Below are 23,881 nucleotides of genomic sequence, written 5' to 3' on the forward strand. Positions count from 1 at the left end.
AGTACCAGCCACAAATTGATTTGCAGCCACAAGCCAAAAAACGGAGCTAGCAGCACAGACACCATTCCACTTTTAGGGCATTTACGCGAGGACGCTGAGCCTAGGCCCGCACTTCGTAGAATTCGCGGGAAAACCGAGCAAAATTCCCAGAGGTAGGTTCAGCGAACCCAGCAAGAACCGACGATTCCTCGACAACACTCAACCCGACTCCGAGTGCACGAGACCCAGACGTCGCCGAAGTACGTTACTGTCCATCCATTCCCGCGCCGACTCGACCAAGCGCGATTCTACGCTCCGGAATACCACTCCTACAACCGCTGCGTCACCCGCTAACGAGCTGTTGCCAGAATGTCGTCCACCAAGCCCCAAGGGAAGACCCAACGCTCGGCCATCGCCGACGTCGTGGCTCGCGAGTACACCATTCACATGCACAAGCGCGTATGTGATGCAGAGATTGATAGAAAAGGGACATACTGAAGTGCTGACCTTGGGCCCAGCTCCACGGTGTCACCTTCAAGAAGAGGGCTCCCCGTGCGATCAAGGAGATCAAGGCGTTCGCTACCAAAGCCATGGTACGTCCGACTGCAGACGCCGACCCGAAGACTCCGAATTGCGTGACGAAATTGCCCCGGTTTCGACATGGGTGAATTGGCAGATAGGTCGACTGGATGCTGACAAGCAATGGTAATCTAGGGTACCACGGACGTCCGTCTCGATCCCCAGCTGAACAAGAAGGTTTGGGAGCAGGGCGTGAAGGGCGTTCCTTACAGGCTCCGCATCCGCATCTCCCGGCGGCGTAACGACGAGGAGGGTGCCAAGGAGAAGCTCTACAGCTACGTGCAGGCTGTCAACGTCAAGAACCCCAAGGGTCTGCACACGGTTGTCGTCGAGGAATAAAGGGTGGGCAACAAAACTTGGGGCATTCGAGATTGGGCCGTGGTTCGGTTTCAGGGCGACATTGGGCTTTTCCGGAGTTTTCGCATGGCATCTAGCTTCCTCTTACGAATACATGGGTTCGTGAAGCACGGCACCTTCGATACCACGACCATTTCAACGGACGGTCAGTGTGCAGCGGGGCTAGGGGCCGGTAGGGGAAACTATCAGAGTGATGCGCTGGGATTATCTCCGTTTGATGCGCTCGTGGACAAGCAAATGTCCATTCAAAGCCAATGCTTGAGGTACTTCAGCCTGCGCAACTAGCAGGCACGAAGGGACATCCATGAACCAATCCATCCCGGAAATGCAAGGCTAACCAGGGACCGAATACTCCGGGGTTGCCTGTGCAAAGCCTGAAAACAAACTCCGTTCTCCGTGACAAGCGAGGAAATTCCGGACCACGACCCAATTGTCTCCCGTTCAGTCGTCCTCGACTTCCTTGTGGCGGTCCATAACCTTTGTCTTGAATAGCGTCGGGTCCTTGTCCCACAGTTCGGCAGCCTCGCCGTTCAGGGGAGATGCACTGCGAGGGTTAGCAAATGGATCTACATAGGGGAACCAATTCCCGTTAGCTGCTTACTTGTTTGGCTCTCCCAACAAAGACTGCAGACTGAGTAGCACGGTCTGGATGTTGTATGCCGCGGTCCACTTGTCCTTCAAGATGTCGAGACAGATGCGCCCGGAGAAGTCGACATTGGGATGGTAGATCGGTGTCCGGAAGAGGACGGCGGGCGGCGCATAGGGGTAGTTGGATGGGAATTCGAAGCTGAGCTTGAATGTGAGGCCCGAGTAGGGCGTGTCATCGGGGCCCTCGATGGTGGCTCTCCACGAGAGAAGGTTGCCGTCGGCAGAGGGGAACGCAGACACGCCCGGCGCCGGCGAGGTCATGAGCTGCATAAGCTCCGTTTGCAACCTGGCCAGGTGTTGGAATTAACAATGCAATCAGAGATTTGAACCCAGCGACCTGAACAGGCGGAACAAACTCACCTCTTCGTGGCATTCTGGCCCGGCTCAACACCTCTCCTTGCGCCGCCCAGCTTGCTGGCCTGGACGCCCGGGGCAGAGATCTGGCTCTCTTCGGCAAAAGTCATGGTGGTGTGGCGTTGACAGCCAATCGAGTAGGCAACGGTCAAGCAATTCAAATCGAAGATTAATTCAAAGAGAGTCTAGAGCAGGATGCCTTTGACAATACTTCTAAGGAAAGAAGTCAATACGTAGGTTCGCGAAGCGCAGATGAAGATGGTCTGTAGGAATGGTGGAATCCGTACCTGCAGAGACAGAAAGACGTCAAGCGTCTGGCCTCTTTAAACAATGCTCGAGCGTTAAATCTCCCGGCAAGAACTGGAAGCAATGGTTGATGTTGCTGAAAGTAGGAAGGCGGCAATGGTTAACGAGGACATCCACCAGTTCACCAGAGTCGGGCAGGAATGGATTGTTTACACAGGACTTGCTTGCAGTCGCCCCCACCAGCCCCTAAGCAACCGCGATGGGTGGGACCTGGTCCGGGCGCAGCCCCCGGGCCTCAATGTACGTACCGTATACGGATCTGTAGTTTCAATCGATTCGTACGTTCACAGGGCGGCCCACACATCCTGTCACTCAAAAACTGTCGGTAGGTCCGTGCGCACTGTTGCTGACAAAGATTCAGAGGCATGGAGGCTCCCACTAACGTTAAGGGCATTGGAACATCTGATTGGTAATCGAAACAGAGTGGAAGTGTGTGAATCAGATGAAACTACGGATGTATACGGTAGCCCGACAGCCAATGAACCCGCCATTGCTGCCTGCCGCTGAAGTTCATACATAACATTGGCCTGGGCCGTTTTCCTGCACGACCAGCACACAGCGGAACGCGTCCATTGCAATGGTGAGTACTTTCTATCAGCCGCTCCGAATGCAAGGCTATCATATCTTTGCAGAGCTTCGGTTTTCCTTATTCTCGGCGCATAGTACACCTACTGTTACCGATTTTCATTCATTACTCTGTGCGACCTGGAAATACTTGGCCTTGAAAGTTTCCGCTGTGGGATCCTGTTAATGCCAGGACACAATCTTCCGGCCCCAGTTGTGAAAATACCAACTAAACAGCAGCAAAAATGCAACAGTCGCAACTAGAAGATCTCCCAACCGATTTGCCCTTCCGAATCATCTCCAAGACGATCGGGAGGGGCGCATATGCATCGTGAGATTTGGCCCCGACTCCCACTTACACGCCTGGCCGTGCCCCACACCGTTAACACTAACATGATCTCCAGCATCAAGAAGGCAATACCCTTGGATGCGCCATCGCCAGTCTTCGCCGTCAAGCTCATCCACAAGGGTTATGCCATCAGGCAGGGCCGCATCTCTGCCAAGCAAATTGTCATGGAGGTGTCGCTGCACTCGCACATCGGGCAGCACCCAAACATCATCGAGTGGTTTGCCACGGGCGAGGATGCAGTATGGAGATGGATTGCCATGGAGTTTGCCGAGGGCGGTGACCTTTTCGACAAGATTGAGGCCGATGTTGGCGTGCAGGAGGATATCGCCCACCTCTACTTCCTACAGTTGATCAGCGGCGTGAGCTTTATGCACTCCAAGGGCGTCGCCCATCGCGATCTGAAGCCTGAAAATATCCTCCTGTCGGGAAGCGGCAGCCTCAAGATTGCCGATTTTGGCATGGCAACCCTCTTCGAGCACAAGGGCGCGAGGAAGCAGAGCACCACTATGTGCGGCAGCCCGCCCTACATCGCCCCCGAGGTGTTGCAGTGCGCGAGGCAGGACAAGAAGTCCGCCGACGGCATAAAGTACTCGGCCAACCTGGTCGACATCTGGTCCTGCGGCGTCATCCTGTTCGTTCTTTTGGTTGGCAACACGCCCTGGGATGAGCCAACCACGGAGAGCTGGGAGTTCCAGGAATATGTACGAACCAACGGTCGAAGCACGGATTCATTATGGGGAAGGCTGCCCGCGGAAGCCCTATCGTTGCTCCGGGGCATGATGAACATCGAGGCCACAAAGCGCTTCTCGTTTGCTCAAATCCGCCAGCACCCCTGGTATACCCGGCGCAACCCACTCTTGACAGCGGACGGCAAGGTTTCCGACCCTGTCGCCCTCGCAGCGCAGATGCTCGCCGGCCTGCGCATCGACCTCAACGCCGAGCCCACTCCATCCCAGCGCCAATCCCAGCCCGAAGCAATGGACATCGATTCACACCCCGCCTCCTCCTGGTCCTCCAAACTCCCAGCCACGCAACCCGAAACCCCCATCAGTGACGTCCTCTTCGACTGGGAACGGCCCTCGCTACGCACACTAGGCCGGGCCGACTACGCCATCTCGTCGACCCAACCATCCTCCGCCTTGCCATTACCAGGCGCCGAGCCAAGAAGACCGCCGCACAGCGGCTACAACGCCGCTCTCGAGGCCCTCGCCGAAAACGAGCCCAGCATGAGCCAGTTCTCGCAAACCCCCGGCGTGCCCCTCTCCCTGACGCAGCACGCCCGCCAGTTCCGCGACATCGTCCCCGCCTACTCGCTCACGCGCTTCTTCTCGCACGTGCCAGCCGCGCTGCTGGTCCAGATGCTCCGCGACGCCCTGCACCAGCTCAACGTCCCGCTGCCTCAATACAAACAACCGAACCCGGCCACGGCTGCCGTCGACCACACGCAGGCCAATGAGCATGTCACGATGCTCAAGGTGAGAACGCTGGACGGGCGGCGCCAGGGCTTGCATGGCGATGTGCTGGTCGATCGGTACCGGTTGCCTCCTGCAGCTGCTGGAATGTCTGGTGAGGCGGAGGAGGACCAGGGACAGGTGGTGGTGGAGTTGCTGGAGGTGAGGTTTGTGAAAGTCAAGGGGGATCCGCTAGAGTGGAGGCGGTTTTTCAAGCAGGTTGCGCTGCTGTGCCGGGATGCTGTGTACAGCGGCGATGGAGGGGGGAGTCGGCTGGTAGAGGGGAGCGGCGCGTAGGCGCTGCTGCTGGGACTTGTGGTGTTGGTGGTGAAAAGGGTGCTAATGGCGTTGGTGTAAGGAATGTGGGAAGAGGGAATAAGGCATGATGAGGTTATGATGTTGGATTATGGATACCTGGGCGTACCGAATGGGATGGCAGGCTAGCAGTGTGTTTGGTTATTGTTTGGAGACAATGTCTAGAGGCTGTATGATATGGTTGAGAGGACAACATGTTGGTGCTTAGGCTGGGTATCATCCATCTCCAGCAGCATCGTATTTCAGAACTGCCATGTTTGGTGAGGTCAGGATGGTGTCTGTCTGATTGAGATGGAGCAGGTCAACGTCTGACGAACAAAACCGTGAAACCTCGAAGTTGTCACCTGAACCTCTCATTCCGGCAAAATTTTTAGGATTCGACGAGACACTCGCCAGGTCAACACACAGACAACCTCCTCAGCATCTTTCAAACCGAGAATGACTTCCAAACGATTGATACACCAAAATCCCGTTACATGCCATATCGAACAATTTCGGGTATGCCGTACATCTCTGTGCGCCGTCGCCATGCAACCACCCTCCCTCCTCCATGGAAAACAGCGTACCTGTAACCGATCCAGACAAAGGAAATGAGCTTCGTATGATGATGTGAAAAGGGTAGGGAAGAAGGAGGCAACAGACGCCTCGCGGCGGTGTCAAGGTCTCCGCCTGACCGTGTCAGAATAAACGTATGACGCCATGGGCTCGTCGCTTGTAAGGACGTACAAAGGACGGACGGCTCGGCGCTGCGCCCACCACGTGCTGCTGCTGCTGCCGCCGCCCCCGCTGCTACTCGAGGGGCGGTCGTTGTAGGAGTGCACCACCTCGCGAGTGGGCGTGCCTGGTGTGGAAGCAGGAGACAAGCCGCGGCCAAAGTACGGAATCTCCTGGCTCCCAACAGCACTCGAGGAACCGGAAGCGGCGCTGCTCCCGAAGTAAACCACCTCTTGAGTCCCACGGCCGGGCACCGCAGCAGCCGTAGCAGCAACATAATCCTCCTGCTCAAGCACCATGCCAGAGCAGTGATAAAAGTCGCTCTTTCCCTTCTTCCACTGCCTCAGAACACCACCGCCACCATCATCACCACCGCCGTCCCAATCCCCCTGCCTCTTCCACCCCCCTTCATCCTCTTCCTCCCCTCCACCCCCTCCACCCTCGCCGCCAACCCGAAACAAGTCCAAATCGGCCTCGACCCTCCTCAGATACAACCCGCCGCCTTCCCCAACCCACTCATCAATTACCGCCGCAATGTCCCGAAACCCGTCAGTATGCCCACCACACCACCTCGCGCGGAACCCACAGCAAATGAACAGATAGCAGTGAATCAGCTCGTGCAAGAAGGTACTAATCAGCAGCCGGCGCGAGTACTGCGGGTCGCGCAGGATGGGAGAAGACAAGACAATCAGCGTCTCGAACCCGCGCGTGTGGGCGGCCGCGCGGCGGAGGGCGGTGGTCCCAACGACGCGGGCGTCGTAGCGCGCGGCCGAGGAGTGGGACCAGTCCCAGGACACGCGCTGGGAAAGGCGGCCGTTGAAGAAGATTTCGTTGGCGGCTGAAAAGATGGACTCGAGGGCTTCGTTGTCGAGCGGGTACGAGGAGGGATCATCTGAGACATCTTGGTGGGGTCTGTGATGGTGGTTGTGATGATGGTTGGGAGGGTGGTGACTACGGGCGGTACGTCGGTGTTGGTGGTGATGATGGCGGGGGTTGATGATGCTGCGGAGGATGCGCTCGTGCTTCGAGTCGGGGTTGCGCCGGCGGAAGGTGGCCAGATGGTCGCGAACGCGCTGGGCGGCTTCGTGGTCTTCGAGGAGCTCGGTGGAGGCGCACCGCTCGGTGGGGTCCGAGCGGATTGAGTGGCCCGAGGCGGTCCGCTCCATGGCCGGGGCCGCGGTCCCAGGTGGTTCCGGAGACGGGAGGTGAGGGAGTGGCGAGGGGTACCGGTGATGTGGATGGTGCGGGTGAAAGGGTGAGTAGCTGAGTGGTGGCTCGTCTACGACCTTGTAGGCCACGGGGTCGGCAAATTGGGAGTGCTGAGGGTATTTTGTCCGCTTGTGCTGAGGACAGTGGAAGTCATCGTTGACGGCATCGGCATTGCGTCGCTTGGCCGGGTAGTACGCCTCGCCAGAAGGGCGCAACGGCAGGTAGTCGTTCCCGCCTGTCACCGGCAGTGCCATCGGACATGCTCGGCGAGGAGTCCAAAGAACAGGAGGGCGCTGCCAGTGCTACAGGGGGAAAGCAAGAGCCTTTCAGGTGCTCGAAAATCAGGCGATACAGGAGACGATGTCGAGTTTGAGGGGTGAAGGTACAAAATGTGGCAGCAATACAGTGACACAGTGACTGCTCAAAAATGATGGCATAAGGTGAGGATCGGTCGGAGAGGGAGGATGTGCGTTACCGACTGGCAAGACACACGGAGACAGCGGCCAACAGCGTCGCACGTAGCTCGGGATAAGAGACAGCAAAATGCTGGATTCAGTTAAGAGCAGCCTTTGCTGGACAGGATCAAGGGCAACTATTCGCCTCACTGTTTGTCCGATTTCGACAGCCGGGTTGCTATCCGGAGTTGTCGCTGCAAGCCCGTTGGGGGAGGGCCCCCTTTCCGACGCGCAAAGCCAATTGAAGATCAGGGCGCAGGGGGGGAGGAGAGTAAAAACATGGGGCGCCGCTGGACGGTCCATGTCATGCTGCCATGCGTAGGTAGTGAAGCCCAGCAGCAAAGATCGCCCTGTGTGTGCTGTCTTCGGCTTTTTGTCTGGAACCAAAGAGGCGGTCAGGGCTTAAAGCCGGCGCCAGTCATTCCAGGAAGGGCGGCCAAGAATTGAAACACAAAAGGAGGAGAAATACGTCCAGGCGAAGTGAGCGGTGTGCTGCACGAAGTACAGAGTACCTGGCTGCTAGTTTGGTGAGATACGCGCGCATCCGGGATGCAGCGGACTGTAGTGCAAGAGGGGCAGCGGCGGAGAAACCAGTGGCCGGCCAGCCGTGGAAAGCATCCTGAACGCGCTAACGTTTGATCGATGTATATGGAATGTACGAAGTACTGTAGCCTAATGATCACCATGGCTGGCGACCTCACATCCAAGTGGCCCTCCCACCCATCTGATCAAAGCATGAACGACAGGAGGCTTGTTGAGCAATCAAAGTCAAACCATTTCTCGAACCCACAGCCCAACGCGAAAATACGTGGAACCCAGATCCAGCACCACTGCGATTGGCTCGCAGCCTCCTTGGCTTCGAGGTGATTGGCCGCCTCAATCGGTCGGATCTGCTCCGTGGTTCCACCGTTTCACGCGCAGCTCGGCCACTCAATTCTCGCCTCAATCGATCCAGGCTGACGACGTCGACTTGCAGTCGAGGAGAAGGCAGAAACTCCTATCGTAGGTACTACTAGTTTAGATATACAGGGCAGAAACATCATGCCCACAAAAAAGAGACTCAGTTCATTTGCAAACAAGCCCATACACAAAACACATCTGGACGGAGAAAGGTGTATAGATATGCATGCTATGATGCTACTGGTTCTGTTATAATTCCAAACAGCGCTGTTTGCCAGTGCGTCGGAAGCAACCGGCCTTGAACACGTGCCTTCATTTGAAGTGTTTCCAAAAAAACGCATAACTGCAGCGTCAAGGTTTAACGTGATCCCACTAAAGGTAGCCAATGTTGATCTCTCAGCATCAGCGCTTCCCCGGAACCATCACATCAATCCGGGCCTCACTCCGCTGCCAAGACCCAGGTTCCTGACAAACCTCACATCGTCCGCCTGCAACTCGAGCGCGCGCCGCATCCTGTCGCCATACTCGCTGTGAGCGGCCAGCGCCTCAGCCTCGGCCGCCTCTACTGGTGCCTCAAAATCCTCGGCCGCGAAGCCCGGGCGCGCAGAAAACGTCACCAGCCCCAGCTTCTCGCCCGTCCAAAAGAGCAGGTCGTTGCTGTTGACTCTCCCACCACCACCCTCGTCGGCAGCAGCAGCAGCAGCAGCAGCCTGCGGCCGCGTCGGGAGCAGCTTCCGCCCGATGTCGTCGGACCCGGGCATCGACGCGAAGATGGAGAAGGCCTGGCTCCGCTCGCTGTGGCCGATCCGGCAGCGGCGCACCTCGGTGAAGCCGTCGCGCTCGAACCACTTGATGTAGCCGGACCCGTCCGAGAAGGCGATGCGCGACCCGTGATTGACCACCGAGAGCAGCTTGGAGTGCGAAGACGTCTGCCGGTTCTTCAGCGTAGAATCCTGCAGCCCGCCTGGTCGGGCCGTGCGTGCCGATGCGCTGGGCGTCAGCCCGTACAGCTCTAGAGAACCCTTGGTGTTGTACTCGCCGCAGGCAATCAGGGTCCTGCCGCCGGTGTCGGCCTTGTAGGCTTCCGCCTGCTCCAGGGACAGCTCGCCCATGCGCCGCAGCTCGCTGCCGAGCGTCGAGAAGGGGTAGGGGAGGGATGTCATGCTGCAGAGCCTTGCGCCTGAGTGGATAGAGCCCTTGATGGAGGGAAACTTGCGACGGTCGTAGTGCAGGATGTTGGAGAAGCGACCTGCCACGTAGATGTCGTCGGATAGGCCTGCTTCCTGGCCAGGCTGCTGGAGGTGGAGTATGTTCAGGGGGCCGGGCTGAGACAGCGGGGCATAAGGGGGTAGCGGCTCATCGTCGAAGATATGTCGAATGCTGCGCTCGTAGAACTCGCTTGCGCCCATCCTATCGAAGCCATCTATCGACTCGCCTTGGTCATTCCGCACCGCCTTGCGCGAGCGGTAGTCGTGTAAGTGTATGCCAAGGCTTGTCCCGACAGTGAGTGGCACCGTCGAACTCGCGGCCGACAGGGCACTGATAGACCAAGGGAATGATTCGCAGTCGACAACCGACAAGCGTTGTAGGTCAACCTCAATGAGATCTAACACACATTCGTTAGTCATCCACACACTTGAGCACAAAGCACCAGACAGGGATGCAAACTTACGGCTCTGCACAGCGAAAAAGGCCCTATGCAGTCGACTATCCACGCTCACACATTCCGTCACACCAGAATCAATCATCTTGGACCGTCTGCGATTATCAGCCCCAGGCCCATCAATGAACAGAATGCCCGGCCTGCTCCTCGCAACAATGGCCCCCCTCTTCCCTTTCGTTCCCGCAACATCCCATAAACACACGCTCCCATCATCCAGCGGCGCCACCGCCAGCACCGCCGTCTCCGCCGCGGGGTCGTCCCCGTCGGGGTAATACAGCGCGACGCCGCGCGCCTCGATAAAAGGGCCCGCGGCCAAGGAAGGGGCCTGCCCCTCCGCCTTGTTATTGCTGTCGTAGGCGTGCTGCATCCAGTTGATCACGACGGGGCCGTGCCGCTGTATGTACTCGTCGTACCACGACACACGCTCTGCGGGAAAGCACGGGTCCCAGTTGGCCATAATGCGGACGCGCTCGCGCTCTCGTGTCTCGGCGGAACTGTAGACAGAGGAGGAGGCTACGGTGGCTGTGGTGGTGGTGGTGGTAAATCTCGGCCGATCGTCGATATAGTCGTTGGTCTCGCTGCTGGTGCCGCCGCCGAAGTTGACTACGGCGGCGTGACTGTTGTGGGCGCCTAAGTGTGCGGCAGCGCCATTGCTACTATGATGGACCCGGTTCGCTTGTAATTGCCGGGTGTCCTGGTCGGCGAGCCTGAAGAGTCGCCGGCGGCGGTCGAGGGTTTCGAGGAAGGACGACTCGAGCAGGCAGCGCAATCGCCAGAAGCCGTTGTCCCGCGCAAGGTTGTGAAAGCCGCGGGAGACGAGCTGGAGGGCGGTGAGTTCTGGGGGTTCGAGGACTGCGAGATGGGTGAAGGCATGGCTGTTAGCACCGGCTGTCTTATCGGCCTTGCCATCGGCTTTCCGGGGACAGAGATATCGTGTCCAAATAATGACTTACAGGAGAGGATATGGAGTAGGATCTCCCCCGGAAGGCCCGTCAGACCCACCATGATGTCGACGGAGAGCCGGAGCCGCTGAGTGATTAAGTGTGCTCCTTGTCGTGGTCTGTAACTTTAGGAGACGCTCCCTGCACAGAGTGTTGAAGGAGTGTTAGATAAGAATTGACACCAAGTGAAAGGCACAAAGAGGCGTAACTTTTTCGTCTTCAGTGCCTCTATAATGGACAGATAATGCATGAGTTAGCCAGGAGAAAGCGACCTATCTCTCGTTGATCCATCTGAATGTAAGGACTGCATAGTTCAGGCACTCCGTCTCCGGGGAAAGAGTATTCTCATTCGAGCAAGCCCTTGGAGTGGGCTCCGGCCAGCCGGATGCAACGGCCCGTTGAACGGTGGATTCAACAGGGCGGGGATGCTGCGGTTTCACAATGGCAACCAATCGAAGCCGCCGTTAGCCATGCGGAGACGGGGAGTGAACTAACCACATTTTGGGGCTAACCATGGTCTGAATCGGTTAAGACCAGTCTTTTATCGATAAGTCTCTTTCAACGACATGCGTGCCTTCCAAGATCGGATGGTGACTTACACGCACCCTTACTTCCTGCGAGGAATTCTTGTAAAAGCCCGGTCAAGATTCAGTTTCTTGTCTCGACAAGAAACAACCACGAAACTCAGCATTACTTCCGCATCACTGAATGCAATGGCACCAGGAGACACAATCCATCGAAGAAGCCCACGATGACACGAATCTGAGTGCACCTGAACGCCAATTCGGTTGTTGGTGAGCGCTATAGGGTGCCGTATTCAAGGGGCCGGATGTCTTCTCAGGTTTGTTGATTGCGGGCCGGGCAACCTTGCAGCAAAACGGTGACCATTTTCGGCCAGAAAGCCCTAGAGAAGACCATCTCGCTGCTCCATACCGCCTTTGGCTGTCTTCGGGTTCTCAGTCTCCCCCATACTCACAGGTCTGGTGGCTGCAGGCGACTCTACCTTAGTCTTGGCTGATGGCGAGTGTTTTGTACTGGCAACATGGCTCACATGGATGCTCATTCAGCTTCTGATCTGGAACTGAGTTGTTGGATGGGCTTGAAATATGTTTTCGTGGACGCAAAATGCTGCTGGACTTGTGAGCAATTGGATTAGGAAGCTCCCCAGAGGTGTGAATCTGCTGGCTACTCCCGAGAATCAGACGGCCAGGGTTGCTGACGCTAAGTCCGCACACAAGCTGAAAACCACAGAAATCACGGGAAGTTATTGACAAATTGACATCACGGCTCGGGGCTTCGGCTCTTCTCAAACATCGCCGTCCCCGAGCCCTTCTTCCCTCCTTCTCATTCACCTCATCATACCCCGCCCTTCCTCACACTCCTTCCCTCGCCTTCGCCCAGCTTGTTTCTTTCCAAACATCGTCATTTCACCTGGCTACTATCACGCTCTAACCTGACCTTTCTTTCGGGGCGACTATTAACTGCCAGATCTCTTGACTGCAAGACACTCTTCGATCTTATTGTCTCTCCTTTCCCCGAGGAGCACTTCCCCACCCACCATCGCGTCCATCGACAACGCGGTAATCGTGCCTACCATCGATGCAAGTCCAGCGATTGGGAAATCGCAGCGCTCTCGGTTGAAGACAAGGTGTCGCTGTTACCAGATTGAACCCCCCCCTGCTACAAGGTTGATTCGTTAAAGAGTTCCCGGTTCTCAAAGGTGTGTGCTCTCAATTCACCCTCCTGTCCAGAAGAACAACCGACCGATAGTTGTGAAAGTACTGTGAACTAACATCGTCACCCGATGGCAGGAGGAAGTGCAATCATGGCTGGCAAGAGCGATCGCAAGGCAGAGGACCATGCTGAAGAGAATTGGTCGGCCAGCGAGAGCTCAACCAGGGCTCTGCCTTCGCTGTCCACGGCTTCAAGGTCCATTACGCCAAAGGGACCTCTGTTCCCCAACCTGGGAGAAGCGCACCAGGCCATCACGTCAAGGCTGGCATCGCACTCTGCTGGACGTCACGTTCCCGACAAGCCTTCACAGCCCTCTTCTTCTACTTCGTTCGTCAATGTATCCTCCATCTCGACGGGATCGGCCGACAGCCAGCCAAGCGCCACTCACATGGAGTTCGCCAGGCCCAACTATCCAGCTCAGCGGTGTCTGACGCCCTTCTTTGACACTTCATCCTCAGGCGATGAATCGGCCAAGACGCCGACTGGCCCATCGCCAGTTGTCTCGCCCTTGGCATCATCCAGCGGCGGCAACTCTGTGGGGGACAGCCTCAACGATGGCGCTGGAGAGACCTACGTCATGTCCGACCTTTTGGGAACTGGGGAGATTATCGAGGTCATGTACGATGAATGCTACACGCCGCCCCTGTTCGCCCAGTCAACCTCATCGGCCAAGGTTCACCAGTCCAAAGCCGTCGGTAGTGACGAGGAACCCAGCAACAAGTGTCAGGGCCCTTCGCGGAGAGCTGCTCAGAGCACGCACGTCCGCTCTACAGACATACGACGGGCTAATACTGATGTCAGTTCGACCATGGGTTACTGGCATATGCACCCTGCTGATGATGAGCCCTCACCAATCTCTTTGCCCAAGCTGCCAAAGCCCGGAGTGCCAAAGAAACACCCTGCCAGAGGAAACAAAGGTGTCCTCAACATCAGCCGTCCTGTACTTTCTGTGCAGACTATTCCCAACTGTCAAGATGCCACTAACAAGTCTGCGGACGCAGGTCAAGCTAGCCGGCATGCAACCACTACCAGCACTGCGACATCAATCACCAGTCAAGACATTGAGGACTTCGTCATTTGTGGCCGGCTTCCTCCCCAGCCTGGTCACGACAAGCCCTCAAATCAGGATGTTCAGGAGAGCGAAAACAGTCATGGCGAGAGCTCCAATGCCGGCGGGTCTACCGACTCTGACGAGGACCCATTCAAGTATGACCGCGGCTCCTTCACCGGTTTTCTCCAGCCCTCCAGGGAGAGGGAAGTTAGTGCTGCCCTTCGCTGCGTGAGCGACAACAGTATTGCTTCCGTGAGTGGGCTTCTGCACCTGGCGTCGCCCCAGGCCCCAACCCCGCTCGGCTTTCAAAGCAACAACCCATTCGCGGCCAGGCTGCAGTCGTACCAGACACCTGCTGTTGGTTACGACTGGGGTGACGAAGACGGGCTGAACGAGGTGAGGATTCCTGTTGTTCGCTCGCCGCCTCCCGTCCCGCCGAATTCTCCCGTTCAACATGCAATGAATTTGAGTGATTTCGTCGAAGGGCTGGGTAGTCAGCGTCACAGGAACGAGATTTTTACCCTCATGAGTGACCAGGCGGATTGGGAGACTGTCACTACCAGTGTTGGCCAGTTCGACAGCAACCGGGCCCTAGCTTCCTCAACAGGTCTCAGTGGTAGCCATCCCGTGAAGGTTACAGGAAGCAGCATCGCAGACTATTCAGACACCAGCAGTGTCCATGTGCCTCAATTCGATGCGTTTTCCTCGACAGAGAAAATCATGGAGCTCATCACTACCAATCACCCGCTCGACACTCACGGTCGTCGGATGTTGAAAGGCCCTGGCCGTCCTGTCTTCCCTCCGAAGCCACGGATTCATCGTGTCAACGGGTATCTTCAGAACCCCCGTCGCATGTTCATTGATACAACCACCGGCAGCAGCGGGACCTCGGTCAGGAGCGCATTAGTCGAGAGGCTCACTGCTTCAATCCGATCTCGCAGCGCAAGGAAGCAAGCGTACCAGCAAAATTCTCAGCTTAAATCGGATCGTTGGTCCAGGGCCAGTGGCTTCGAGTCATTGGACTCCATTTCCTCAACCTACTCGGACCAACCCCCTGCGATGGATGGGTTTCAGGCTACCAACAGTACTCACGAAAGTAGGACTAATGCTGTTGTTGGATGCAAGAAGCAGCAAGGTCAGGAAACCACCTTCGGATTGTTGACGTCTCCGATTCCCAAAGAGCCCGCTCCCGTCCATCTGAAGGGCCACCAACCAGCTCAGCCAAATCACACTCAGCGACTTTCCGGTTTTAAGTCGCCAACCCTGTTCAGCTTTCCGCTCATTAGCCTTCAAGAGGCTGCCAAACGTGCGAAAATCAGGGCCCTAAACGACGGCGGCCTCGCCGTTACTAGCGGTACGAGAACACGGAAAAATTCGAGCATGGATCCTTCCAAGGCGACTCAAAGGACGACGCATCCTACACCGCACATCATGAAGCCCATCCGTGACCATCCCCGCCGTCCCACATCTGCCAGTATTTTGGGCATCTCCGAGAATCATCGCGGTTACGCCAACTCCCAAGGTACGCGAGACTCTAGTCACGTTCATCCCGTCTACTCATTCATCGCGCTGACAACCAACATAGAGAATCTCATCATGGGCCACGAGCGCGGCATCTCCAACGTGACGTCCTACAAGAGCGCGACCCCGCTCGTCGCAGGCCGCTCCTCCACCCTTTCGCGCGCCTTCCGAAACCCCTTTGAGGCCGTCGGCAGCGGCGTTCAGCGGAACACCCACCCGTATCCAGGCCATACCTTCATCTTCGACACTCCGCCGACTCTCGTCCAACGCGACAAGCGGAACGCCGCCCGCGCAGCCGCTGCAGCAGCCGGACTCGGCAACAACATGTCGCCCTCGCTGCGCCAGATCGCCGCCCTTGAGGCCGGCGCCTCGTTTGGCGCCCTCGCCACCGACGACTCGGTCTATCTGTCTTGGGAGGCCCGCAAGCGCCGCGAGGCGTTTTATTACCTCATGTGCGCCCTGGCCGTGTTCCCCTTGCTCTTGCCGCTGTTTTGGCTCGGCAAGTTCGACTCGGCTCTGTCGTGGATCACGCGAGGCGAGACGGGCTCGTTCACGCCAAAGCAGCGGTCCAGGGTCTTGTTCGTTGGGGTCATGTTTGGCTTCATCTGGGTGATTGGTATTGCGGTTGGGGGCACGGTTGCCGCGCTGAATGCTGACCCGGAGTTGAGGGCTACTTGGTAGGCCTTAGGGTTCTGGTTGGGCTTGTCCCGGACGCCCGAATTCGTGGTAGAGTTTTGGGGGATCGGTTTGGGCTTGGAGCATAGGAGATGGATGATGATGGGTTGGTTCGGTGTTTGGTGGTCACCTCAGTGGCGTTGGGCAAAAGAGATCTTCGAGTGGGTGAAGGATCTCGCTGCGAACTTTGGGTGGGTCTTCGTCTCTTTCTCTGCTTTTCGCTTCCTTTTGATTCGTTGCTTTCCTTTTACGTCTTGAGTTATACTTGCTCATTCTGACCATGATGAGGCATGAATGGAACGGATCGCACATGTAGGCTGGCTGGGCATATGACGTTATAGGCCGTGGAAAGGAAAATAAGTGTTGCATTGTGGTTGTATGTAGGATTAATGCCGCGGCAGACCTCTTTTTTTAGACACCGCTGTCATGTTCGATGATGTTTTGGTACTGTACTGTGGCGGATAGCCATAACAATGGCGGCAACCAAGGTGACCCGTGACAGGGAAGCCCTCCAATCCCTTGCTGCAGTCTTTTCCTCTAACATTGGCATGTTGTCTACTGGCTCGACATGGTGCAGTTCGCCCTGTTCAAAGTCCACATGCTGCTGTTGCGGCTGCAGCTGTGGCTTGGGATTGCCGCCCGCCCCCTCAGGTATGTATCAGGTCCCACGTTTCTCTATCATCACCTCTCCCAGAACACCGTCTGGCCGATTGAGAAAGGTCCTGAGCCGGGTAGAAAGTTCCATCCGCCGGCTGGCTGGTCCATCCAAAGTCTCGAGAGACACACCAGATATGAACCTCTTCCCCTCCGTGCGGGAGCAAAATCCCACCAACAGTTTCACTATGATCAAACTCTGCAAGGGCCTTATTTGGTGTGCACCTTTGGTCTTTTTTTTGTCCTTACCTGTGTGCAGTACATCGTCTTTACACACTCGAGTAGGAGTTTGTTGATACACTCTTCACACCACAAGCAAGGCAGTTAGTAAACAGGATTCATTCATCCTTGGTAAACCCAATCAATCATTCAAGCAAAGCCAGGTCGATAATACTGATGTTAGTGACAAAATCAAAAGGCTACTATCAATTGGCTTGACGCCCGTGAATGGTACATTAATAAGTCTCTGACTTGGCCATGTGTTGAGTAATCAATTATATGATATTACAGGGGGCGGCGTTCGACTGCAAGTATACGTACCCCCCAAACCACCGCCAAAATCATCAAATTCGTTTTTATTTTTCCCTTTCCCCAAGCATTACCGTATAAGCAAATCTATATAACAAGGCCGCTTCAATTCCATCCACAGGCTCTTAGATCCTTTTCACCAGCCCAACATTAACTCAACACAAGGAAAACACCCCCCTATCCGTACCTCCTCCTCACAACTACCTCAAACACCCCGTCACTCATCCATCTTGCCCTCCCCAAAAACAATCCCCCTCAACCTCTCCCGCTCCCCACTCTCCTCACACATGGCCCTAAACATGCCACCGGGTATCTCCCACAGCTCCCTGGGCGTCCCAAACTCGGCCACCCGCCCATCACTCAGCACCAGCACACGATCAAAGTCTGCAATGGTGCTCAGTCGGTGCGCAATGACAAGCAGCGTTGCGTCGCCAAACTCCTCCCGGATACTCCGCTGAATGAGCGCGTCGGTGTGCATGTCGACGGCCGACGTGGCCTCGTCGAGCACCATGACCTTTGGCCGCGAGACAATGGCGCGCGCAAGACACAGGAGCTGGCGCTGGCCCTGAGAGAGGTTGAGCCCGCCCTCGGAGACGGGCGAGCTCAGATCCGCAAAGGGGTTTGTGTTTTTCGGCGCGACCGAATTGGCTGCGGAGCCATCCCCCGGGAGAGCGGCGGCGGCGGCGGTGGTGGTGGTGGAGGTGTGGGAGGAGGAGGGGTTGGTGACGAGGTGGACGCGCTCGAGGCAGTCGCGGAGTTCGGCGTCGGTGTGGTGGTTGAAGGGATCGAGGTTGGAGCGGATTGTGCCAGAGAAGAGGACCGGGTCTTGCGGGATGATGGCGAGCCGTGAGCGGAGGTCGTGCAGTTTAATCTTGGAGATGTCCAGGCCGTCGACGTGAATGCTGCCTGATCGTGCTGCCAGGAAGCGGAACAAGGCTAATGTCAACGACGACTTGCCGGCTCCGGTGCGGCCGACAACGCCGATCCTCTCGTTCCGGTTGATGCTGAAGGTAAGACCCTTGAGAACGGGTGGTAGATCGGGGGCATATGCGACGACCAGGTCATTGACCTCAATGCGGCCCTCGGTCGGCCAGGCGGCGGGCGGGCTCTCGCCGCCAAGCGCTTCGGTCGGGAGCTCAGTGTACTGCGGCATCAACGTCAGTTTCACATCTCTCTTCTCGTCAGATAAACTGGGCTTTACCTCAATAATCCGCTCCGCGGCATTCATATTCAGCTCCACATTCGCATAGAGCCGAATAGTCCACATCACGGAGCTCGAGAACTCGAGGGCAAACGCGAGCGCAAACCCAGCCAGCGCCGAGTCGATCCCAGGAGTAAGCAGGATGAGAATCGACACAAAGCTCGAGAAGAACGACCCCACGAGCGACATGCGCCAGCCCATCCACCTATTGAATAGCCACAGGTGCCATGTCGCAGTAGAATAGTCGTCAATCTTGCGGTACATGCGCTCCACGTAGACCTGAGCCTTGCCGAAGCCGCGAATGGTGGTGACTCCAGTAAGAGCCGAGCCGAACTGCTCGAAGACGGGCGACTTGGTCGTGCTCTCCAGGCGCTTGACAGGGCGTGCGCCGTTGAGATAGCGGATGGCGTAGTAGAGGCAGATGAGCAAGAGGATGACGGCCAAGAGCACAATGAGTGGTGACACAAAGAGGCCAGCAACGATCACCGCCATCAAGCCGAGGAAGGAATTGGCCCCAAAACTCACAGAGTTGGCTAATTGCGAGTCAATGGTGTTGAAGTCGGCCGTGTACCGGTTCAAGATTCGACCTACGGGAACTGTGTCAAGCCAGCGGATAGGGGTGCGCAGAATGGTGAAATTCAGCTTGGCGAAAAGCTTACGGCTCGCGCGGATTGAGCCGAAGTAGATGTAGAGGTACTTCAACGTGCCGATGATGGAGGAAATGACTGCCAGGGCAACGTAGATGCCAAGATAGTAGACCAGCGTGCCCTGGAACCCAACAGCTGGGGCGGACATGGCGTGGATGGATGTCTGACGGACACCGTCGGCATAAGAATATCCGTACACGCTCGGGATATTGGGGATCCGCTGGCTGTGGACGGCCTGTTCCTGATAGTTGCCCGTCCAGATTTTGAGCCACCATGAGCGCCCTAGATTCTCCTGTTAGCAAGCCGACGATGAGGGAACGTAACACAGAGGCGAACTTACCAACGTTTAGACCCTGTACAACCAGGAAGACGAATAGCGCAAAGATCCAGAAGAAGAAGCCACCGCTATCCTTCAGATAGGTGGAGTAGACATGCTTCTTGACATGACCCTGCTCGCGCGTCTCCTCCTCGACAAACTTGCGTGCGACCGGCGCCTTGGACGTCACCTTCTTCAGTGTGTTACCGTCCACGCCATCCTGCTCGCGTTCCTCGACCGAGGAGCCATCCGAGTTAGCTGCCGTGGCCAGCTCGTCGGCCTCAACCTCCTCGGCCGTCTGCTCGTGGCTTTTTATCTTCTGAAGGGTGCCCTCCTCGCGAAGCTCCGAAAGCAGGCCGGCGTGTAAGACGCCGCCATCGCCGAGCTCGACCAGATACTTCGTCTTGGGCTCGCAGAGAGCAACGTGGTGGGTGACCAGGATCCTCGTCCTGCCGACCGCCAGCTCTCCGTTGAGGCACTTCTCAAAGATGTGGCGACCGACATGCGCGTCGACGGCACTGAAGATGTCGTCCAGGACGAGGATACCCGCTCTGGAATAGATCGCTCTGGCAAGCGTGACGCGCCACTTCTGGCCGCCACTGAGGTTGATACCATTCGCACCGATCTCGGTGTTCTCGCCATCATCCAGCATCTCGAGGTCCTTTTTCAGCGCGCAGGTCGCGACCGTCTTGTTGTAGCGCTCTTCATCGTACGGCAGCCCAAACAGGATGTTTTCCTTGATACTGGCGTTTTCAATCCATGGGATCTGGGCTACGTACGCAATGGCTTCAGGAATGATCCAGTTGCCCTTATTGGCTTTACTGTCGTGCCGCTCGGACAACGGTGGCGCTCTCGGGACGTATATGGTCCCACCCAGAACATCGACTTCGCCCAAGATGGCCGCCAGCATCAGACTCTTGCCCGTTCCCGTCTTGCCTGAAATGACCGACAGCTCGCCCTTGGGAAAGGTAATGTTGATGTTGCGAAGGACAAATCTCTCCGACTCATCCATTTCCTCGTCCGACGGCCAAGCAATGGAGGTATTGTCAAAAGACACCTCGTCGGCGTCCTTTGAGATCGTTTCCACCTCGGGCGAGTTGAGATACTGCTCAATACGTTTAATGGAGACCCAAGCATCCAAGAGATCTGTGGTGAGCTCCGGGACAATCGACAGGGTCATTTCGAGCCCCTTGAACACCCCCAAGCTGACAAAAGCCACCGACGGAGCCAGAGAGCCCGTCAAGGCGGCGTACACGGCGAGGGAGATGGCAGATAACAAGATGGGGCTCGTCACCCAGCAAGCCAGCAGCATCGTGTCGTTCATGAAGACGCTCCAAACGGCACTGAGTTCCCGTTCCCGCACGTCGCCAATCTTCTTCTCCCATTCGGGCTCCAGGGCGGAGAACTTGATCTGGCGGATCCCCTGGAGAGCCTCGGTTACCACCTCCATCTTGGCGTCCCTGACCTTCATCAGTCTATCCTGAGAGTCTGAGTACCGCTTGGAGAAGTAGATATTGACCGGCATGATGGCAAGCATAGCCGAGAAACCAGCCAGGAGCGGCTTCCAGCCGAGCAGGTCGACCAGGAAGACAAGCGAGACAACAAGCTTGAACAGACTGCCCGGTAACAAATTCTGATAGGCGCAAAAGTCGGACACTCTCTTCCCATCGACGCCAATCAGGTTGACGGTGCTCTGCTTGCTCTTCTTGAGCTTTTCCGAGTCATCCTCTTCGACGCCCGCGGCGGATGGAGTGGTGGGCCCTGCAGCCTCAGCATCTCCCTCCTGGGAAGTTTTGGTCTTGGATCTCTCGCCGCCCTTGACATCCTTTCTGCGCATCGACTTTTCAAAGATGAGGGCCGACAGCTGAGCGCGAATGGGAATTTGGAGCTCGGAGTAGGCCAGCCACCAGACGTAGGACTCCACCCACGACTGCGCGATGATGACGATTCCAAGCCAGACAACCCACATCCAGGCCTCGATGTCCTGCTTCTTCCCAGGCTCGCGGGTCTCGAGGAATCTGAGGAGCTGCAGAATGACCCATTGTGGAGCGAAGTTCAGGACTGAGGCGGCAAGTGTCGCAAGCCACTGCAGGGCGAGGGGCTTCTTGTGCGCCAGGACAAGAGACAGCCAAAGGCGCCGACCGCTGGTCTTCAGCTTCTTCCAGTCGGCAGATACCGCGGCCGCGCGGGTGTATTGATCCGGTCTGGTGAGATCAGCCAGATCCAGATCTTTCTTCTTCGAAGCAAGGTTGAGAAGACCGGATGGCCAACTCCACGTGAAGCGACTGAAGGCGGAGACGGTGTACATGCGATCCACCAGTTCTCCCTGGTAGAACACATCGGGCCGCCTGGGGATGCAGAGTGCCGAGATGGCGAGGGACACGCTGCAGACGAGCTCAACCACGCCGAGGGCGAATGCAGCGGGCGCAGACTTCAGCAGGCGTTCGGCGGTCTCGGTGCCCTGGGCGAGGAGAATACCGCCCAGAACTATGGCCGAGAAGAAGGTGTAGATGCCAAGACGGTAGGCCTGGACTGAACTCCTGCTCGAGGCTACAGCTGCAGCTTGGAACAGCAGGAGAGCCTACGTGGGGTGTTATTATTGTGTTTGCGAACTTGAACAAGCATTGCATCCCCTCTCGACTTACCCAAGCACCCGTGCCAAGGCTATCTGTCAAGAGCCGCCCTTCAGTGTGAGGCGATACCCCCAAGAGAGCAATGGACATGGCGAGGCCGGCAGCCGCAGAAGTCAGGGCAAGTGACTTCGGCAGCTTGGCCGAGTAGGCCTTTATCGACTCGAGCGTAGCCTTGCCATCGCCGTCTTCGTATGTGTCCTGTTTCGCATCTCGCTTGCTGAGACGGGTCACGATGCTGCTCAGAGCCGGCGCTGAGCAGAGCGCAATGAGTGCAGTTCCGGCTCCAATGGCGTTTAGCATGGAGTTGGAAGCATCGATCGGCATTGTAGACCGTGACGGATGAGAGGTCGCGACCCGGCTCTGACTTGTGGTCTCAGCTGCCAGGTCCCTGATATTCACGGAGTACGGCGGAAGGGACCTCGGAAGTCGGCGCTCTGATGGTATCTCCGAGTGTGCTGAGCTTGGCAAATGATGTGAACTTGATCACCTTCACTTTGAGTCCCGAAGTCCCTGGAATGTAAGTTTTCTTTAATGCCTGCGACAGTTGAGGTCGTTGGTAATCCCACGAATCTGAGTGGAATGCGGCGAGAGCTCCGGTCCACGGCTCCACAAGGTTGCCTTTGTTGTTGGTGTGAGGCGGTGGATCCGCTGCGGTGACTGGAAAGAGACTGGAACCAACCCCGTATCAAGAAGGAATGGTTCAAGAAAGAATATCCCGGACTCAGCGGGAGGGACTCAGGCGGTCATCAATTAAATCGAATCAGCAGCATCTCCCTTTGGCGATATACAGGGGAGGACAAGAGAGAAATATCCGTGGCACAGTGAGTTCCATTTCCACTGCAGCCTCTGCATGTCCTGATGGTTGCCGTGATTTGACTCATACGGTGACCGGGGAGCTCGAAGTGGTGGGAAGGCCGGGCGGTAAGTTGGAGACAACCCCCGGTTTGTCAGCATCAACAGCAATTGAGCACCTTCCAATCTCAGCAACCTGGAACCAGATGCCGACACTTCGGGAATGAAAATTCGCCTGTTTCAAACCCAAGTACTCCGTACTGTGTAAGACATCTATCCGTACGGAGCACCTTACCAAGTAATATACCTTCCAATTCTTGAGAGACGATCTCTCTGCTCTCTGCTGGCTGGCCGGCGTGTCTGAGTCATTTTGAGACATGTGTACGTATCGATCATTTCGGTGATTGTGATCAGCAATTTCTCCAACACCTGAACCACACCGAAGGGAAGCCGCGCAGCCGGAAGCCGTGAACATGGGTCGGCCCGCAGCGGGCGCCGCCGCCGTCGCTGCCGCCGTGTCTGTGGTCACCGGTCTTGGCAGCCTGGCCTCGCCCCGCACTTTTTGCTCCTTTGAACTTCGAGTTCCAAGTCACTTGGGACGTTGCATTGGTGCATAAAACTGGCAGCCACACCAAAGTAAATGCTCTTAGCTTGGCCGATGCGCTCTGACAACCTTCCGGGTATCGCCGGGCTTGGTGGGAGGTCGATGTCGTTGTCCCTTTGTCTTCCGAGTTGGTCGAGCAGGGCAGCGTCGGGTTAGGGTTATCGTCCCTGCAAGGGATATTGTCAGCGCCCAACGCAAAAGGCTCCGAGGCCGAGAGAATGAAAGTTAGATTGAGAGACAAGGGGAAGTGTGAGAATATACGAACATGAACATGCGAAAATCGAGTAGAAAAGAAAACAAGCGCGGGAACAGTATCTGCCGTCCATCGGGCAACCACTACCGAGCAAAGTCAACAAACGGACTCGCTTAACATGCCCCGTTCTGCTTGGTCTGGTGTTCGTCAGTAACCAAGTAGGACTTGAATCTAGTCGAACTCGGCACAATACATACAGATGCATTACACCTTACCCTTCGCAGCTTTGAACTGAGTCATGGCCGGAAACGTAAGGTCATATGCAGCACGAGACAGCTAACAAAATCCTGGCTGGCTGCATGTGGGCAAGGTAAGTACTGGGCGACGGCGGCGTGTAAAGAAAACCCTCTGAAGGCGAAAGCTATCTTGGTTGCAAGGCAGAGTATGGCCCCTGCTAGACTCTGCTGGACTAATTTGAACTAGGTGCGACGGTGATGTCTGAAAAGAGACTGGGAGATGGGAGCCATGCTTGTGGTCAGCCACAGGAA

At 56.6% G+C, this 23,881-nt stretch overlaps 10 protein-coding genes across 10 annotated transcripts; 3 read left to right on the top strand and 7 right to left on the bottom strand.

Annotated features, from left to right (window-relative positions):
• Positions 1-348: 348 nt before the first annotated feature.
• On the top strand, positions 349-897 carry N657DRAFT_564195 (uncharacterized protein; the record flags this gene model as incomplete). Its single annotated transcript, XM_062788261.1, has 3 exons — positions 349-438; positions 498-572; positions 694-897. 3 exons carry the CDS (start codon positions 349-351, stop codon positions 895-897), a joined length of 369 nt encoding a protein of 122 aa, XP_062653401.1.
• Positions 898-1,356: 459 nt separating this feature from the next.
• N657DRAFT_652973 (uncharacterized protein) lies at positions 1,357-2,027 on the bottom strand (the record flags this gene model as incomplete). The annotated part of the gene is made up of 3 exons (XM_062794354.1): positions 1,357-1,459; positions 1,517-1,849; positions 1,924-2,027. The coding sequence occupies 3 exons, from the start codon at positions 2,025-2,027 to the stop codon at positions 1,357-1,359; spliced, it is 540 nt and encodes a 179-aa protein (XP_062653402.1).
• A 746-nt stretch (positions 2,028-2,773) lies between these two features.
• N657DRAFT_610169 (Pkinase-domain-containing protein) lies at positions 2,774-5,306 on the top strand. The gene is made up of 2 exons (XM_062790317.1): positions 2,774-3,118; positions 3,192-5,306. The coding sequence occupies exons 1-2, from the start codon at positions 3,033-3,035 to the stop codon at positions 4,882-4,884; spliced, it is 1,779 nt and encodes a 592-aa protein (XP_062653403.1). The 5' UTR covers positions 2,774-3,032; the 3' UTR covers positions 4,885-5,306.
• N657DRAFT_88200 (uncharacterized protein) lies at positions 5,130-6,006 on the bottom strand. The gene is made up of 2 exons (XM_062797570.1): positions 5,629-6,006; positions 5,130-5,571 (listed from the first exon to the last, which is right to left on the bottom strand). Exons 1-2 carry the CDS (start codon positions 5,891-5,893, stop codon positions 5,375-5,377), a joined length of 462 nt encoding a protein of 153 aa, XP_062653404.1. The 5' UTR covers positions 5,894-6,006; the 3' UTR covers positions 5,130-5,374.
• A 53-nt stretch (positions 6,007-6,059) lies between these two features.
• N657DRAFT_610173 (uncharacterized protein) lies at positions 6,060-7,079 on the bottom strand (the record flags this gene model as incomplete). The annotated part of the gene is made up of 2 exons (XM_062790318.1): positions 6,060-6,508; positions 6,581-7,079. Coding segments are annotated over 2 exons (948 nt in total), but the record flags the coding sequence as incomplete, so codon positions are not given.
• A 105-nt stretch (positions 7,080-7,184) lies between these two features.
• N657DRAFT_88219 (uncharacterized protein) lies at positions 7,185-7,638 on the bottom strand. Its single transcript, XM_062797571.1, has 2 exons — positions 7,431-7,638; positions 7,185-7,378 (listed from the first exon to the last, which is right to left on the bottom strand). The coding sequence occupies exons 1-2, from the start codon at positions 7,581-7,583 to the stop codon at positions 7,247-7,249; spliced, it is 285 nt and encodes a 94-aa protein (XP_062653406.1). The 5' UTR covers positions 7,584-7,638; the 3' UTR covers positions 7,185-7,246.
• A 742-nt stretch (positions 7,639-8,380) lies between these two features.
• Positions 8,381-11,096, bottom strand: N657DRAFT_610174 (uncharacterized protein). The gene is made up of 3 exons (XM_062790319.1): positions 10,797-11,096; positions 9,853-10,695; positions 8,381-9,786 (listed from the first exon to the last, which is right to left on the bottom strand). The coding sequence occupies exons 1-3, from the start codon at positions 10,846-10,848 to the stop codon at positions 8,603-8,605; spliced, it is 2,079 nt and encodes a 692-aa protein (XP_062653407.1). The 5' UTR covers positions 10,849-11,096; the 3' UTR covers positions 8,381-8,602.
• Positions 11,097-12,136: 1,040 nt separating this feature from the next.
• Positions 12,137-15,831, top strand: N657DRAFT_88271 (uncharacterized protein). Its single transcript, XM_062797573.1, has 3 exons — positions 12,137-12,504; positions 12,596-15,091; positions 15,155-15,831. Exons 2-3 carry the CDS (start codon positions 12,610-12,612, stop codon positions 15,769-15,771), a joined length of 3,099 nt encoding a protein of 1,032 aa, XP_062653408.1. The 5' UTR covers positions 12,137-12,504; positions 12,596-12,609; the 3' UTR covers positions 15,772-15,831.
• N657DRAFT_88244 (uncharacterized protein) lies at positions 15,832-16,235 on the bottom strand. Its single transcript, XM_062797572.1, has one exon. The coding sequence runs from the start codon at positions 16,132-16,134 to the stop codon at positions 15,892-15,894; it is 243 nt and encodes an 80-aa protein (XP_062653409.1). The 5' UTR covers positions 16,135-16,235; the 3' UTR covers positions 15,832-15,891.
• A 720-nt stretch (positions 16,236-16,955) lies between these two features.
• N657DRAFT_88290 (P-loop containing nucleoside triphosphate hydrolase protein) lies at positions 16,956-22,344 on the bottom strand. The gene is made up of 4 exons (XM_062797574.1): positions 21,757-22,344; positions 19,136-21,692; positions 18,149-19,077; positions 16,956-18,091 (listed from the first exon to the last, which is right to left on the bottom strand). Exons 1-4 carry the CDS (start codon positions 22,066-22,068, stop codon positions 17,165-17,167), a joined length of 4,725 nt encoding a protein of 1,574 aa, XP_062653410.1. The 5' UTR covers positions 22,069-22,344; the 3' UTR covers positions 16,956-17,164.
• Between the last annotated feature and the right edge of the window lie 1,537 nt (positions 22,345-23,881).

This window comes from Parathielavia appendiculata (genome assembly GCF_033297405.1).
Source record: "Parathielavia appendiculata strain CBS 731.68 unplaced genomic scaffold N657scaffold_1, whole genome shotgun sequence".
Lineage (NCBI taxonomy): Eukaryota > Fungi > Ascomycota > Sordariomycetes > Sordariales > Chaetomiaceae > Parathielavia > Parathielavia appendiculata.

Bases quoted from the DNA above. Each gene is read 5' to 3' on its own strand.
- N657DRAFT_88244 (XM_062797572.1), bottom strand. From the start codon at position 16,134: ATGCAACACTTATTTTCCTTTCCACGGCCTATAACGTCATATGCCCAG.
- N657DRAFT_88271 (XM_062797573.1), top strand. From the start codon at position 12,610: ATGGCTGGCAAGAGCGATCGCAAGGCAGAGGACCATGCTGAAGAGAAT. The intron at 15,092-15,154 runs GTACGCGAGACT...CAACCAACATAG, and splicing joins CGGTTACGCCAACTCCCAAG to AGAATCTCATCATGGGCCAC.
- N657DRAFT_610174 (XM_062790319.1), bottom strand. From the start codon at position 10,848: ATGGTGGGTCTGACGGGCCTTCCGGGGGAGATCCTACTCCATATCCTC. The intron at 10,696-10,796 runs GTAAGTCATTAT...CCCATCTCGCAG, and splicing joins CCTACTCCATATCCTCTCCT to TCCTCGAACCCCCAGAACTC. The intron at 9,787-9,852 runs GTAAGTTTGCAT...AATGTGTGTTAG, and splicing joins CTTTTTCGCTGTGCAGAGCC to ATCTCATTGAGGTTGACCTA.
- N657DRAFT_88219 (XM_062797571.1), bottom strand. From the start codon at position 7,583: ATGGACCGTCCAGCGGCGCCCCATGTTTTTACTCTCCTCCCCCCCTGC. The intron at 7,379-7,430 runs GTGAGGCGAATA...TGCTCTTAACTG, and splicing joins CTGTCGAAATCGGACAAACA to AATCCAGCATTTTGCTGTCT.
- N657DRAFT_610169 (XM_062790317.1), top strand. From the start codon at position 3,033: ATGCAACAGTCGCAACTAGAAGATCTCCCAACCGATTTGCCCTTCCGA. The intron at 3,119-3,191 runs GTGAGATTTGGC...CATGATCTCCAG, and splicing joins GGGAGGGGCGCATATGCATC to CATCAAGAAGGCAATACCCT.
- N657DRAFT_88290 (XM_062797574.1), bottom strand. From the start codon at position 22,068: ATGCCGATCGATGCTTCCAACTCCATGCTAAACGCCATTGGAGCCGGA. The intron at 19,078-19,135 runs GTAAGTTCGCCT...AGGAGAATCTAG, and splicing joins TGTACAGGGTCTAAACGTTG to GGCGCTCATGGTGGCTCAAA. The intron at 18,092-18,148 runs GTAAAGCCCAGT...TTGATGCCGCAG, and splicing joins CCGCGGAGCGGATTATTGAG to TACACTGAGCTCCCGACCGA.
- N657DRAFT_88200 (XM_062797570.1), bottom strand. From the start codon at position 5,893: ATGTTGCTGCTACGGCTGCTGCGGTGCCCGGCCGTGGGACTCAAGAGG. The intron at 5,572-5,628 runs GTACGTCCTTAC...TGACACGGTCAG, and splicing joins CGCCGAGCCGTCCGTCCTTT to GCGGAGACCTTGACACCGCC.